General features: G+C 35.5%; 1 protein-coding gene across 1 annotated transcript in view; it reads left to right on the forward strand.

The window, feature by feature from the left end:
* Nucleotides 1-474: 474 nt before the first annotated feature.
* CABCOCO1 (ciliary associated calcium binding coiled-coil 1) overlaps nt 475-16524 on the forward strand; it is a 43445-nt gene continuing 27395 nt past the window's right edge. The window contains exons 1-3 of the mRNA XM_031053378.1: nt 475-590; nt 3635-3779; nt 8653-8725. Of these exons, the coding sequence (XP_030909238.1) occupies nt 521-590; nt 3635-3779; nt 8653-8725 (288 nt within the window). The 5' untranslated portion in view covers nt 475-520. The remainder of the gene's footprint in view (nt 591-3634; nt 3780-8652; nt 8726-16524) is intronic.

A 16524-nucleotide genomic window follows, 5' to 3' on the forward strand; every position in this document is an offset into this window, starting at 1 on the left:
GGGAAGCAAGATCCTTTTAGTGTACTGTAAAAGTATCTCAGTCTGAGGGAAATAGTGGTAGCCAAAAGTGGAGACTTCCATTTCACCTTACAAACACCTTCCTGGACAAACTGATTTTTCTCTGGGATTTTCAGTATATTTCTTTTCGGGTTTTGTAATGTTCTTATCTTTGTTATTTCATTAATCATATCTTAACATGTAGTGTCTGTTGAAGCCTATAGATGTTTGTTTTTTCAGTTGATATGTCCTCTGATCATTAATGTTCATATCTAGAAATTGATGTGGCTAAATTCCAGGAAGATTACACATATATACAATAACTATATATATTATAGTTATAATTACAAGCAGGCCAAGTTAATCTTTGGAATCTGTAATTTATTTTAAAATTTTGTTATTTTAATCTGCAATTTCTTCTAGAAGCCTGAAAGAATTTCTGAATTTTAAACATTTAAATACATCTTTGAAAGAAGCTATTTTGCTAGATTATTATACTGCGGGTTTTTGGTGGGCTAAAGAGATGAACTTCAGCCTTATACAGCTCTCAGGATTCATGGATCTGTTACATTTCCTGTTGGAGAACCTCCGTGGTAAGTATAATTAAAACCTGTAAAATAAATATCTGAAATGGAAGGCAAGAATGTTTTCCAGTCATTTTAATGAGGCAATATTTATTACAAGTAATCATAAAATTATTTATTTTCCCCTTGAATGTTGGCATGTTATCCTGGTACCTGAAAATAACTCTTATTGGCTGTAATTAAACTTTTCTTAAAGATAAATATAGTCTTTTTAGCAGAATATCACTAATTATTTGCTTGTACAGCAAGTGGTACAAAACCACCACGTCCTAAAGAGACCTCATCTTTGCTATGGTAAAATGAATAATAATTACAGTAGAGTAAGAACAAGGAGCTCCTAAATTCCAATTCCAGCTGTCTCAGTGACTGACTCACTGTAGCCTTAGGCACATTTCTCTGCTGTTTGAGGTATTCAGTACATCCTGTAGCATTACAGCAGGTGAATTACATTTATTTTATCCTTGGAGGTCAACTCTCAGGCAGATTTCTATATGGCAAATGCTGCACTTCTGGACAAAATATATTGGTTAACTAAAAACTAGTGAGGGAAGTAAACTGGCATCACTGCTGAGGATGAAAAATGACAATGAGAGGACTGTAGCTGCTATGACTATGAAGAAATTTGCAACAAAGCATGTAGCTTGCATCCAGTGGGAACAAAATAGCCAGAAAAATTCATAGCAGCATCCTCTAAAACCCATTTTCCGGAGATCACAGTGCTTGCTTAACATTCATTTTGAAGGTGATAATGTTGAGAAAAGTCCATCCCAGAGGAAGAGTGAAAGGACTCAGCAGTTCCATTCAAAGAGATGAATATTTAAAATCAAACTCATAATAGTTATTATATTCTTTTATTGTAATTTAATTCAAGAGCCTTTCTGACTTGGAATTTTGACAGAATATGTACGTGCTTTATGATCATTGAAATTCCAGTTGTCCTTCCTGTCTCCAGTGAGAAAGTATCTTAACATATGCTAACTAGATTAATATAGCAATGGAGAAGAATGGAAATGTGTCAGAAATTAGTTTTACGAGACTATGTAATACATGTGTACCAGACAAGCTGGTAGCATAACCGATTATTAAAGCTGACTGACATTTTTCAGGAATGTGATCCCAGTTGCATAAAACTTTGCCAGACTTTAACTCTTTAAACAGAAATTTTCCATAGCAATGAGTGCCTCTGATTAATTTTTATATATAAAATTATGACTAAAACAGTTCAATGGGCTTGCAGACAGAGGCTGGGGAGGGGAAAGAAAAGTATTATTTTGTCCCTTTATTTTTTTCCTAAGAGCTCCAATACATTTATGCTTTGAAATAAAGACATAATGTTTAGCAAGCAGGTGTTGTGAATTTACTTTTTGCTGTCCTGTGAAAATCCATTCAGATTTGACTAAGATACATGGCTTTTAGGGGGAAAAAAATGAAGTTTGTAAATGTTTACAGAGGATTTGTTATATTTTCTTCACAGCTAAGTTCCTTGAATAATCCATCTTAGAAAGTACAGCCCAGGGCTGAGATGAATTTCCTTGTTATTGTGTTCTCAGCTGGTGCAACTTACAAGACAAAACATTTCAGCTGTGAGCAAAATGCTAATGTCTTCTATGTTAATGACTTTTTTTGCCTTCCCCTCCCTACGTCGGACCCAAGTGGTCTGAAATTGACTGATTTGACCATAATAGCAAGAATAGAATGGAGCAGGAAGAATGGATTTAGAGAAGGAGGGTTGAAAACTGAGGTTTGAGGTTTGGAAACTGGAGGCTTTGGTTGACTGGGAGCTGGAGTGAGTTACGTACATGATTTGATTAATCTTCTATACATTGAGGGTAAAGTGCTTAACTACCTCAGAAGGACTGTGAGAGCCTTCCTGAGACAGATAGTTGGGGGTGAAACTCAGGTGTACAAAGGAAAGAGAAAATCTGGACTAGCTGGTGACAGATCTGGGCCTGGGTGTTGTGACTTCTCAGAATCTTGTTATATGGCTTCACTTCACTACTAACTGGTATTTCCAGTTCTGTTACTCTTTCTCATTTCCCATGGCTTCTATTGGTGAAATTTTCAGGGGGTTGCTTGCTGTAGCATTAAAGGGCAAAACTAGACCAGAATCTTGTAAGTATTCTAGCTTGTTTTCTGTACAAAGAATCAAGAAGCCGATCAGAAGAGACTTAAAACAATAAGGGAAATAAATCTATTTCACCGCTGGTGGATATTTCACCATTTTCTACTCTAGATATTTTTAGACTTAAAAAAACACAGGTAAATTGTATTCAAAACTTTTTTTTTTTTAAACTCCACTATGTTCTAGTGATGGTACACAAATTAGAAAGATGAATCCTTTCCTTTTAAAGGTTCAGCAAACTGATATATTTCAGATTTTCCTCTTTATAAAGACAGTTAACGAACAGAATTTGAATTTTAATTCAAAGCTGTTTGGCATTTGGTTTTGACTTCCAGGGTAAAAATGTATAGTCATTATATTTTGGGGGGTGTGCAAAAATGTCTCCAAGTTTGGGGATACATGCAGAGTATTATGCATATTAATGTTTAATTAGGACTGTAAGCACTTAAAAAAATTGATTACCTATTTTAATATCTGTTCCTGTATTAATGATTTATGTAAGATAAGCCATTAATATGGACAGGGTCAGAAGAACAATATTTTACAATACATAAAGTATAGTAAATTTATTTTAAAGATAAACATACTAAGCATCTTAAATTTACATACTATTCTGCCTGTGGTTACCTCTGCCTAAGTAGAGAGGCCAGGCTGTAGTATCTTAAACACCCATTATGGTGATCCTTACATTATGAGGGTAGATTGGTGGTTTTGTGATGGAATTTTAATGCACATTTTATTGACAAGAATAACGGCAACAGACAAAAATGTATGACTGCTGTTGCTTTTTAAGTTTCTATGTGGCTCAGAACTACTTACACTTCAAGAAGTCTTGTAATTAAAATGGAAAAAAGAAAGCACAAAACAAAAAACCAAAACCCTGCTCTGTCTTATTTATATGTCAGTTTTGCTATTTGGGTCTACTTTGCAGACAAACATATGAGCTTAGGAGACAACTTAAAAGAACTTGGAAGAGCAATGGCTGGAATAGGAGAAACTGATACAGAAAGCAGTGGTGACTTGAATTTCTTCAGCATCGAGCAAGCCAAATCAGTCATTGATTATTTGAATATCAGGTATTTATTTCTACAGGATCTGTTCTTATTTGAATAATTTAACAGTGTGGAAACAGCTGATAGAGTAAGTTAACATTATTTAATTGGATATGTTAATACTGCACATGCCAACATAAGTGCACACACCACGCTTCAAAACATTAAAAAGAAGAGAGAATATGCAAGCAAAAGTACAGATCCACCTTCAGATGTCAAAGCCCACTAAATACATTTATACTGGAAGTTTATCAAATGTGAGATTATGCTGAAAAGCTTCCTTCTGGGCTTTGTTTCGGGTGATAAAAGCAGGAGAGTGGTGTATAGAGAATATTCTTGACTTTCTTTTAGAGCATTCTTCTTTTATGTTCTAGCTGAATAAAATCCTAGGTCTTGTCTATAATTTTATTTTTCTGGCCATTACAGCTGTAGTGGACTTCTTAAAAGTTTTAAAGTTATGTACTTTACAGTATTAAGACTATGGTTATATAAGAGTCATAAAAATGTTGCATTTCAAACTTGGCAAAAATTAGGATCTACATGAAATATTTTGTGACAGGTCTCAGCTTTTAAACAGTCACATAAAGAGATACAAACAGCAGTAATTCAATTATCTATCTGAGGGAAAAAAAAAAACAGGATCTGATAGCAGCCAATCATACCTCTCCATGTAAAGTCTTAACTATACAGTAATGTATACAGACCTTTCTCTGCTGAAATAACATAGCTAAGACTGTGGCTATGCTCATCTATCTCTGATTCCACTACATGATAGATGGAATGCTTCTCAAGATGTTGTATCATCCATGAATGCTGGCGATACGGAGATGGCAAATTGGAAAGGTACTATTGTAATTTATGCTCATACACTGTACTACATCTGTAGCCCTTCAGCCAATTTTTTTACCTGAGCAGTGGTTAGAGCTAGGTTTTGTGGCAGATGGGCATAAAAAGTGAGGTCATTACTGCTAGGAAAACTTTAACATGTCAGAATGGTTCTTTTAGAGTGTTTTCCTGGATGCAGGAAAATATTTCCTCTTGAAGAGGGACAAAAATAGTAGGATGGCTGATAGTCTTCCAGTTTAGGGTACTCGAATTCAGACTGGAGATTTAAACCCATCACAGGGAATTTCTCTTACAGTTGGCCTATGTCTCTTTCTCCTGCTCTCCGATTTTTTTTTTCTTTTTTTCATGGAAAATATAAAAAACTTCAGGTTCTTCCTGTATGAAATGAGAACATCTCTTTAAATCTCAAATTTCTGTAGTCAAAGCAAACCAATGCCCTGCCAAGCACTAGCCCTAAACTAAAAGGAAACTTGGCGTTTAAGTTGTCTCACTCAACTTCTTTTACTTCTCCCTTCCTGCCTGAGCCTTTTGTGTATTTATTTGGAACAAATTTTCTTTCCAGATACCATGTCTGTAGGTCTTGCATAAATTATCCATTCAGAGATATCTTGTCCATGAAATAATTCTTACACAGTCACAATATTTTAATTCAAGAGATTAGGGGTTCCATCCTGCTATCACCACAGTATTAACTGGGTGGGAATACAATCAAGCCACAAGACTTTTGCAGCAGAATGGTATTTTTTCCACTGAATATGTAGATGTAAGCTCAAACTGCTCAATTTATTACAAGTATGTGCTGTTGCAAAGTCATGGATTTATACACATACTCTGAAATCTGTTATATGTGTCCAGTTCATACAATCAGTAATTTCAATAATTTGAATATTTTTCTTCTAAATAAGAACTGAATCAGCACACTTATGTGGGGTGTACTTTGACCTTTATGAACTCAGAAATAGATTGACTTAGTTTTATTACAATTCAAATTAATGTATTACTTTAACGTTTTTTCTTGGTTTTCACTTTTTTTTCTCTTAATTTTTAATGATAGGCCTATAGCTTCTTTCCTACTCAAGGTAGTATGACATATTTTAGTTCAGATCACATTTTTACAGATGAGGTATAAACCCAGGGGACAATAATGGAAGTGAGGACAAATACTTAACCAAATTGGCACAAACTGTGCAGCAACTGTAATGACACCTTCAGGTTTGGTGAAAGGTGACAGTTATCAACTTTTGATCTTGTTTCCTTGGGCAAACACACATCAACATAGCTCTTGACATTTTCTTTCAGGAAACAGTGGAGCTAGGGAAATATGTCATTGATAATCACCTTCGGATTCTCATATGACATCATAAGAGGGGTCTATTCTTAATCTGACTTGCATGGGTAAAAATTTTAATTGACTAATTGCTAAAGACATCAGTATAGATTTTTTTTAATTGTTCACAACAGACAAAAGCGTTTATATAATGTCTGATAGAGGAAAGAAAACTACACTGTTGTTTCAAAATAAATTCTGATGTATAATTCACGTGACTTGATTTAAAGAGTGTTAAATGGAGGAATTCTTTCCTTGATGCAGGATTAAGGGGGCCAGGTTGAACAGAGTTCTGTCTAAAAATAAATGAATGAAATTCAGAATTGCTGAAGTGCTAACTTGTATTTTGGGGAATATTATAAATTATCTGTACCTGCAACATAGTCCATAAGAAATATTGTAACACATTTAGGTGGGAAGAACTGATTTTTGGGTGCTGTAAATCTGGCTCATTTCCAAGGCACTTTGAAATGTGAAGTTCTGCCAGTGCAGTTTGAAAGATATATATCTTATTTCTTGTGTGTCTGTCACATTCATGAAAATATTTTTTTTCTATTTCAAATAATCCCTGTTAGAATTTTACTAAATAATCGGTGTGTATGTGAGGAGGCACATGTATTTTCATAAACTGGTGTGAGTAATTTCCAGGTTAAGTCCTGAAGTCTGCTTAAACATAGTTCTTATATCTCCACTGAATCATGGCAGGAATTCTTTGGCGAAGTAGTGCAATAGAAATGTACTGCAAATGAAATGGCAAATATTGTAACAACTTAATTCATTGCCTGCGTTGTTTGGAGTAAGGGAGCTTGTAGTTTATGGTAACCAAATTTCTTTTGCAAGTTGGTAAAAAAAATTGTTTTTTAGCTAATGGTAATTGAATGACTGGATTAAGTGAGACTGTAGAATAAAACTTTTATATGGAACATAGAACCAAATGTTCAATGAGGCTGCAGTAATACTTCTCAACGAATTAGGAGATGTATATATGGGCAAAAATGTCAGTGCCCATTTGGGTAAAAACGCATTTGGAAGTTTCACAGACACATATGACTAACTACTGGAAGATGTACTGCTGTCTTTTAAGAGAGGCAGACCATGCCACCATTTTATTCTCCTAAGTCCAATCTCCTTTCATGGGTTAGAAGAACCACTGATGTACATTAGAAGGCACTTTTAGCACTGAAATTAGAGCAAGACATCTCTGATTTGCAGTATTTCATGGAACCTCTTGTACTGTGGCATGTGGCATCAGATAAACATTGATGATGACCGAGGGAAGGACAATCGGTTAAAATAGCACTGACTCCCACAACTGGCTTCTCTGTTACTTGCTAGAGCCAGGATTATGTTTCAGATACCTGTGCCTCACAACAGCAGCCTCTCACTTTGCATGCAGCTGGCTTGTTGAGCCCTTCTGCCAGCCATATGGGGATGTGAGGCTGCTGGGTGAGAGAAAAGCTTCAGTGCTGTAAGGCAGCCAGCCAGGGTGGCACCTGCAATGGATGGCTCCCCGTGAGGCTTAGAGAGCACCATGTGTGAAGGAGCAGCCCATGCTGGTTTGTGTGGCCAGGCTCTGGTATTGTAACTGTACTTCCACTGCATTAGCATGATATTCTGCTGCTAGTCGCAGTGTCTTTAGCATTGGCTAGATAATTGGCTAGATAATCTATTGGGTATACTAGTTACTTTCATAGACCCATAGAAAATTGAGGTTGGAAGGGCCATCTAGTTCTGGAGGCCATCTAGTTCAAAGCCCTCCTCACAGCAGGCTTCGGTATTCCAGTTGTGGCTTTACCAGTGCCAAGCAAAGAGGCACTGCTGTGTCAGTTGATGGCTCTTTTAAGTAAGGAACCTCTGTCCTGTCCTTAGTTGAGATACACAGGAACCAGTTACAGCTATTCCCTTCAGGTACTGCTGTGTCTTTCATGGGTAAATCAGGCAGAGAGAGATAAACTCTTGTAATCATTCTTCAACCTGGACTTGTTATGAAATCACAGAGCTGTGTTTTAAATCATATGTCAAAATGACATGGCAGAAGCCAGAAGTTCTGTATTGTGATTTTAAGAGAACAAGTAATTGTAACAGATGAGCTGTGAAACACCAAACCTCTGATTAAATAAATGCAATATCATTGATCATTAGGAAAGGGAACAGGAAAAATTATTTAAAACGTGTGAAAAGGAAAGGTGTATATATTTTAAGGCAGCTAAATATTTTTGATCATTGACAAATTCTACTTAGAGTTACTTTTGTTGTAAGGCACAAAACTCCAGCATGTCAGTCTAATTCTTCAGTTTAATTTGAGTAAATAGTACGGTGATTTTGCAACATGACCTTGAGAGAATAAATGTTTCCATTCTTTATTGTTTTGGTGACCCAAGGTCAACTTGATCCCCAGACTGGCAGTCCATCCCAGAATCTGAAAGCTGATTTGGCTTTGTTTATTACTTTTTTCAAAGTAGAACTGTATTCTCAGAGTTCAATTTCATAAGGACAAAGCAGATGTATTTTGAAGTATCTGCCTGTATCTTTTATGGCCACATGATAGTAAATGCTATAAATTAAATATTCTGCTTTTCGTACTTGAGGTTAAACAACCAATTTTTTGAAAAAATTGGAGTATTACCATGCTGGAGAGTAACTCTTAGTTTAACAGAATTTTTAATATTATTACCTTTCCAAAGCTTTACAGCTGTAATAGTACTATATTCTCTTGTTTTCCAGCTTATTTAGACACTATAAACTATATGAATACCTCTTCCATAGTCCAAGAGAAGAACTTGTGACAAGTAATGAGGTAAGTCATTTATATAGATGGAACTCATTATGCAGAGTTATTTAATGAATGCACTGTAGCATATGTTTTACATTGCTCAAAGCAACTTCATGTCAACATTACTGTATTGCTAGCGTAAAATGGCTGATTAAAGAATATGAGTTAGATGTTTTGATCCTTATAGTCAGAATTAATTTTGGATTTCAAAAAAGTGTAAATGCATTGCTTGGTTAAGATGTTAGTTGTGTTAAATCAGGAATACTTTTGTGTATGTATTTATAAGTTGATGCATGTAATTTCAATTAGCAATGCATGAGTCTGACTTTCAAAATCAGCAATCAAAACCAGAAAAGGTTGTGTTCCAAACCTAGTCTGACCACAATCCTAATATTTATGTACACGTGTGTATGTAAAGAGTTTCATTTCTCCAACAGTTAATTATACTGACTGCAAGGAAGCAAGCTAGCTAGAAACTCAGCATATTGAAAGTGTTCAATTAATAACAGTGAAGTGGTTGGCTGTAAATTTTGTCATGTATTCTAACTTATATGTAAAAAAGTACATAGCAACATGCATTGATGAAGGATGTGGTCTTCAATCAAATGGGCAGATTCAATTCATCAAATAAACCTTTCTTTAGCCTGACTGTGTATGTTGAGGATATATGTTAAAATACATTGAAAAGGATTTACATTTATAATTTATATTAGGATACAACTGGTTGCTCAGAGAGGCATGGTAGTGGAATTTTTTGATGGCACTTATATTTAAGTTTATCAGTACACAGTGAAGTTAAAATTAATCCACTGGAAAATTTTCTTCACACTTTCAAGCAGGTGATGTAAATTATGTTTCATTTCATCATCACATGTTAATTTCTTTCTGTGTTATTTTAAATAACTGTATTATAAAAAAGGACTTTCCTTGATATGGATGCAAATATTTGGAAATTATTCTCATCATTTGTAAGATGGGTTATGATTCCAGCTGTGATGTAATCAGTGACAAAGCTGTCATTACGTAAGTAGTGCAGGACTTAAGCATTATTCCATTAGGGTTACTTTTTTAGATTAGCTAATCAGATCAATGGCTGGTTACCACTTTCTAATTGGCAAAATTATTTTTAATAAGGTTTTGATTAAGTGATTCCTTGTGTAAGTTTCAGTAATGCATCTTATCAATTGCAGACTAGCTTAAATTAAATGTCTTTGTGTTTTCTCAAAACCCATTTCTGGGTGGCTGAGATCAGTGTACACAGTCCCAGCCACAGAAGAGTGTTTGCTCTGCACAATTTGTCTGCTGGGGAGAGCCACCTATGCTGAAGGTACCACCTCTACTAGGAATGGCAGAAATGTGTTTCTTTAAATTATTTTAGTGATGATCCATCAAAATAACAAGTGCAATCTACAGTTATAACTGTCATGAAAATCCTCATGACGATTTTTAGCCTTTTATGGCCTTTTCTTACCTATGCAACAGTTCAGTTTTATCCATCTGTTTTGTATTCTGAGTTACATGGCAGAAAGTCTTTAATTTGTCCAGCCACACTTCAGTCCCAAGAAAATCAATAATCATATCCCAGTAGAGTTTATTCTGATAGTGTGATGCATTGTTCTCCAATAAGTAAGTTTAAAGCATTGAAGCTACACATACAAATTTATGGTATTATTTGCATTTGCTTTATGTGTTAAAATGTGATGGGAGGTGAACCCAACATAGACGTCAAGTTCTTTTGCTACACCTTTATAATATTTAGAAATTCTTATCCATAAAGGAATGCATTACCTTCTATGTTTGCAGTCCTTTAGGCTATCCACTGAAACCCTGATGAGTTAGTGGGGCTGCTGTGGCTTGGTGGGGTTGGCTATGGCAGGAGCGTGCCTGGAATCGCGTGCTTGGCACTGCATGCTCAGTGAACAGTAGGCAGGAGATCAGCTGGGAAATCTGTGTGGTGAAAGTAGGTGATAAATCTGTGCTGAGAGGCTGACTGCTGTCTTGCTATGTAGATCAATATCTTGCTAAAAAAAAAAAAAGAGAAAAGCCCATGCAGGCACAACATGGTCCTCAGCTGGATGTGATCCTTACTCTAAACTGAGTGCTGCTAATGTCTAAAAGTTTTCTTTTAGCTCCAGCAATAAAAGTCTGTCCTTTTGGAATAGGAGACTGTAAATAGTAATGGTCAGATTTGTCAAAATAACAAAGAACCATGGTTTTCCAAGACCTTAATTACAGCATTATCTCCTTTTGTAAATAAAGGCTTTGAGACAAGGTCGGTGAAATAACTTGCTTTAACTGAAATTATTTGCTTCAACTGAAATGGTTTGCTTTAGCTCAGTGAGTAAATTTGTACTGTGTGTGCCAAAAGTAGTACCTACAGAATAAAAGTCGAATAGCCTAATGAGAAGACCTGCTTCTTTAAAAGAGATGCAGCTTCAACAAATAATAGCAGTGCTATATGTTGTAATGGATACCCTTTTAGAGAAAACACAGTATGTCTTTTCCAGAGAAATCTTACTGTGATGGATTGTAAACTCATTGGATTTTATTTTTTTCTCTAACACAGGCAATTATAACAGTGTTCTCAATCAGGTTTCCTTTTTGATCTTTCACTGCAGTAATTTCCAAATGACCCTGTCATTTCCTGTGTAGAATAAAATCAGACAAGAAAAGGGAAATGACTCAAAACTCAAATTATGCATGCGATATCTGTGGCCATGTCACTTAACAAAGTTTAAGTTACTGAAATGTGGCAGGTAATTAGTGGAGCTTCACAGTCTGATTAATATTCTGTGTTTGATGCACATAGCATAATAGAACCACCTTTGTAAAATACAGACAGTATTTAAGTCTTTAAAAAAAATAACAACTGCCTGTCTAATTTAAATATATTTTTACATTGGCTAAAGCCTTTAAACCAGACTGCCTGAGGTGATCATATTGCCTACGAAAAAAAAAAAAAGTTAAAATTGAAAGACATGAATGCTTGGTTAGATGATAAAACACATATTGCACATCTAACCTACTTTGGCAGTATTTAAAATTTAAAACTTGCCTTTCTAGCTATCAAACCACTTAGTTCTCCTTCATTCCGGATCTACAAAGACCTATATATTATGTATGCATGAATACCTATTAGAAAACAAGATGGTACAAGGATTTGCTGAGAAGTGTTAAGATTGCCAAGTAAATTCGTTGTTGAATTTTTTGGGTTTTGGTTGGTTTTGTTGGGTTTTTTTTGTTACTGTTAGGAGCAGTTCCCCACATTTAGAATGACTACAGAAGAAGCAGTGCTTTAGCTGTTCTGTGGCTGTGATCCAAAATAAAATGCATGTAGCGCTAATGTACCAGAGTTCTTCAGGAATATTGTTGTTAAAGATACTGGTTTTAACTTTCACCCATTCTGGAGGTTTTACTCTCTATCTGTGATTTAGTACACCTGTATTAGCTTGCAGTTTTAAAGAGCAAAAGGAGTATAGACTAAATCCTGATGTGCAGAGATTCAGTGAAGCAATTCCTATTAACATGTCACAACTTATAACAAAGGATAAAATTGTTAATATGTGTGTTATGTAGAAGACTTTCTTTTTCTGCTTCTATGTTAATTCATTTTTGTTTTGATAGAATGATATATTGCAGCACATCTTGTATTTTTTTCTCACATTTACAAATTGTACTTTATACTGCAGTTCATGTTTTTGCTGCTCTCTGTTGTGTATTTTTGGATGGAATGAGACTAAGGTCTTTTGGGATTATGTCTGCTTTGAAACATTTCCTAATAAAAATAATGTGGTTGGTAAATCTAGTTTTATTCCTAGTTGCTTTAGCCAGCCTGACGGAGTAATCTGCTATTTTATGGCCCAGATGACTAGCTAAGTTTGACTTCTTGAAATAGTAGTGTACAATGTAATTTTCTTTAGAGATGTCATAGTGGGTCAGGTTGCAATAAAAATATAGAAGATTAAGTTTAATGGCAGTGCAGAATCAGTTACTAGATATCATCCTCTGTACTTAGAGTTCCAAAACTGTTTCCATTAATGCCTTCTTTCCATGTACTCCCTACTTTCTGAAACATTAAGCTTTCAGACTATGTCTGGTCTTCATCCAATTGTGGGTTGGTTTCTGGTTTTTTTCTTTTTTTTTGAAAGTTTGAACAAAATCCCTTCTGTGCTTGAATTTAAGAGGGTTGTTAGGAAGAATACATTATTTGAGGTCTAATAAAGCTTTTTTTTTTTTTTCTGATGGCAAAAGCCCTGAAGTCTGGGACTTGACTTTGATATGTAATCCTCATTAGGTGTTGCATATTTAGATTGGTTAATCAATCAAGTTAAAGCAAATTTGCTCAATGATTTCTCAAGAACTGCATTTTAAAGATGTATGAAACCAGAATATTTCCATAAGCATATCAATTCACACTGGAGAGACTCATTCCCCAGCTAATGGAGTGCATGTTCTTCAAAGCTTAGAGGTTTCAGATAGTTGTAATGCTTAAAAACCACTGAGTTGATTTTCTGTAGCTTTGTTTTGTAAATATCACCATGGCAAAAACATCAAGACTACTTTGAAGGAAATAAGAGCATAAGACTGGAAGAGACCTCATCAGTTGTCAGCTCTAGTGCTATTTTCTCATAGGAAAACATACAAAATCCTCTTCAGAAACTTGTCAAACTCTGGCTTAAAAATTTATTTTTTTTGTCTTTTCCAGTCAGAAAGCTGCCCTAGTGCCTGGTTTCTGTAATGGTTATAAAACTTGTAGTTTCCAGTCTAAGTGTATTCATGACAAGCTTATGTGCATTTCTCCTTGTAACAATTTGTGCCAGCACTGACTTTTAGTTCTTGTTCTAATCCCCAGTGTTTATTTTTCTAGTGCATAAAGAGACAGCCATCTTATTGTGAGCCCTCATTTAGCTAAACTAGAAAAGCCAGCCTTCTCTAATCTTTGCTCTTAAGGTAGGCTTTTGATGCATGCATTCTTACATTCTTAAGGTAGGCTTTTGGAGCATTCATTCTTACATTCATACCAGCCTCTAGTCATGCTGTTGGCCTTTTTCTCTAATTGTTCCACTTTAAATCACTTTTGTTTGAACACAAGTGAACAAACGGACATAATATTGTTCCTGAGATAAAAGCAAGGCCTTGTACAGTATCAGTAGTGCTTTCTTTTTCTCAGCTTGGAATAGCCAACATGATAGGTCCTAGAATCACATTTTATACCTGCATCATATGGCGCTCTCGTTGTAGGTCGTTGTAGGTCTCCTATTTTGGTTCTCCTTTATTACTGTATTTTCCAGCTGAGGTACTGCCAGTGCACAGCAGCTTTTTAAAGAAAAAGTGTTCCTGCAATGTCACCTTACAATTTGTCACTGAATACAGAAGTGAATAGTCTCTAAGGTCATTTAGTCCCATCTGTATTATATTCTTGTCCTCACATGAATTGTTCATGTCTCTCACGTTTCTTTTATCTAGAAAATCAGTTATCTTATTAAATAAACTATGACATTAGTCTGGCATCATGCATCTTTGATAAATCGATGTTGTGTTATATTCCATTTTTCTTTAATTTCCGTGTCCTTATTTATTTTTTTTCTTCAAAATGTGTTCCTCAAGCCTTCACTGCTAAGAAGATGAAAACTACAGCTTCAGGAGTAGGTTCATTATTTTCCGATTATGAATGTTTCAAACTAGCAAACTGGTACTTGGTCTTTTGATGTCTGTGGAGAAATGTTTGATGTCCATTACAGAAGTATGTAGTACCCAAGACCAGATTACTGAAGTAACCAGCTGGAGAGCCAGTCGGTTTTGTGACAAAAATCACTGATATTCAGTCCTTTGATCTTGATGCTTGCTATGGCTATAACTAGAGAGACCTTGAAGAACTTGTGATTATTCTGAATGAAAAGTGGAGTCTCTTGGAATTGTATGCAGTATTTCTTGCAATTTTTTAGGCATATCTAGCACAGTAGAAACCGCCCTTTTCAAAGATTGTCTTTGGTATATTCGTTTGCCAGTAGTGGACATATACTGATCTTTAACAGTTACGTTTCCACATAGGTCACATGTTAATAGTCTTCTAAGGCAATTTTAACATTACTGAGTTTTGGTAGTTGAGCTGTGCTGCCCTGACAGCCAGTGGGGGCTCCAGAGAGTTAGTGGAATTCATAAGGCAGTGCTGAGTACTTTTTACTAATCCTGCTTTAGAGACTGATTGACAAAATGTTTTTAAAATTATTTTCTAAGCAAACATCAAATACAAAACAAACCTACTTTTTAGTTCAGTAACATGCATGAAGTCATGAAAGTAAAAGTGCAGGCAGGAAAAATGCCAAATAGCTGACATAGGCTATGCCTTCAGTATGCTGAGCACTATGGTTCTGACCCAGCCAGCATTTAAACAAGCACCTCTTTTTAAGCACATGGGAACCTTTATTTCAATGAACCTATTCACATACAGAAGCTAAACTGAGAAGTGACTGAGGTCACATCGCTCAGCACCCTGGAGGATGAAAAGCTAAAGACACTACAGAAAAAAAACCAAAACCCCCCCAAAAAAACATTTTGAAGCTCATCATAACTTCTTATTTCAGTTGTACAGTTGACAAAGCATCACATTTTTTGACATATTTTAATGTTAGAGAGAGAGGAAAAAAACTTGGATTGTTGGCAGTAAAACATTTCTAGAACTGTGCAGGAATTAATATATACACAGATGTGCTCTTTGAGTTATTTATTTAGAAAGTGGCTTGATTTCTGTATGTGTGTGTGTAAACATAGTTCTGGTAACAGCGGTAATGGCTTATTTGTTTGCTGGAATGCAGATCAACTAGGAATTGTAAGGCTTTGACTACAAGAACAGACAGTACATTAATGGCAGCATCTTTCTGCTATTCATCAGAATGTTGTAAGATCCAAATGACTAAGTGCTGTATCAGAAGGCTATTGTACATGTTTAAAAATATTAATCAATACATAAATATAGACAGTGAGATTGGCAGGCATGTATTGACTTGAGGAAATTTTAAAGTAGCTGAAGGTAGAATATTAGGCTATGAATTTTGTTTCAGTTTTCTAATATTCCTGAATAGCTTACTCTGTTGATGCCCTTTGGGAGCTGTTCTTGTTTTACTTGGCCAGCATAAAACAAAATAATTGGAGCTGAGCAAAGATCAGTAATTTTGTTTCATAGAAGATTTTGAGATTTTTGCAGCTTGATTTAATTCCAGTTTAAACCAAACCAAACCAAACAAAAACCCAACAACAAAAAAACCCACTTAAACAGAATTGCTATTCTTACATGTCTATGTTTAAGCTCCCTGACACCAATGCAGTGCTCCAGAAGACCATTTCAGGTTCTATTCTGGCACCATACAGTGTGGAACAAGGTCCACATGATTCTGGGGTCTGCAACGTGCCCTCAGTTGTCCATGAGGCATGTTGTTGGGGAGCCAGGAATCTAGAAAACAGGTTGCTAGGTCAGCCAGTGTGGCAAACTGTTGAAAGACCTTTGTGTTATGAGTAAACTTGGGAGAACCGGATAGGCTGCTGCTGGCACATTGGTAAAAAATAATATGCGCAAACTCCATCCTAAGTTTTAGGTAGTTCAAATAATATAATTTGTAAGGAATCTGAAAAAAAAACCCAAAACCCAACAAAAACAAAAACCAAAAAACCCCCCACATTTTACTTGAGTTAAGCCAGTGCATTATGTCTGCAGCAAAACAATACTATTTTCAGTGTTAAACTCTTCCATGCATGGATCAAGGAATTCTTCAGGAAGGTACTGTGTTTCATTTATAATTTGCTGGATCAAATTGAGCTGTTTGTTA

The sequence above is a fragment of the Melopsittacus undulatus genome, chromosome 4, assembly GCF_012275295.1.
Source record: "Melopsittacus undulatus isolate bMelUnd1 chromosome 4, bMelUnd1.mat.Z, whole genome shotgun sequence".
NCBI classification, from domain to species: Eukaryota; Metazoa; Chordata; class Aves; order Psittaciformes; family Psittaculidae; genus Melopsittacus; species Melopsittacus undulatus.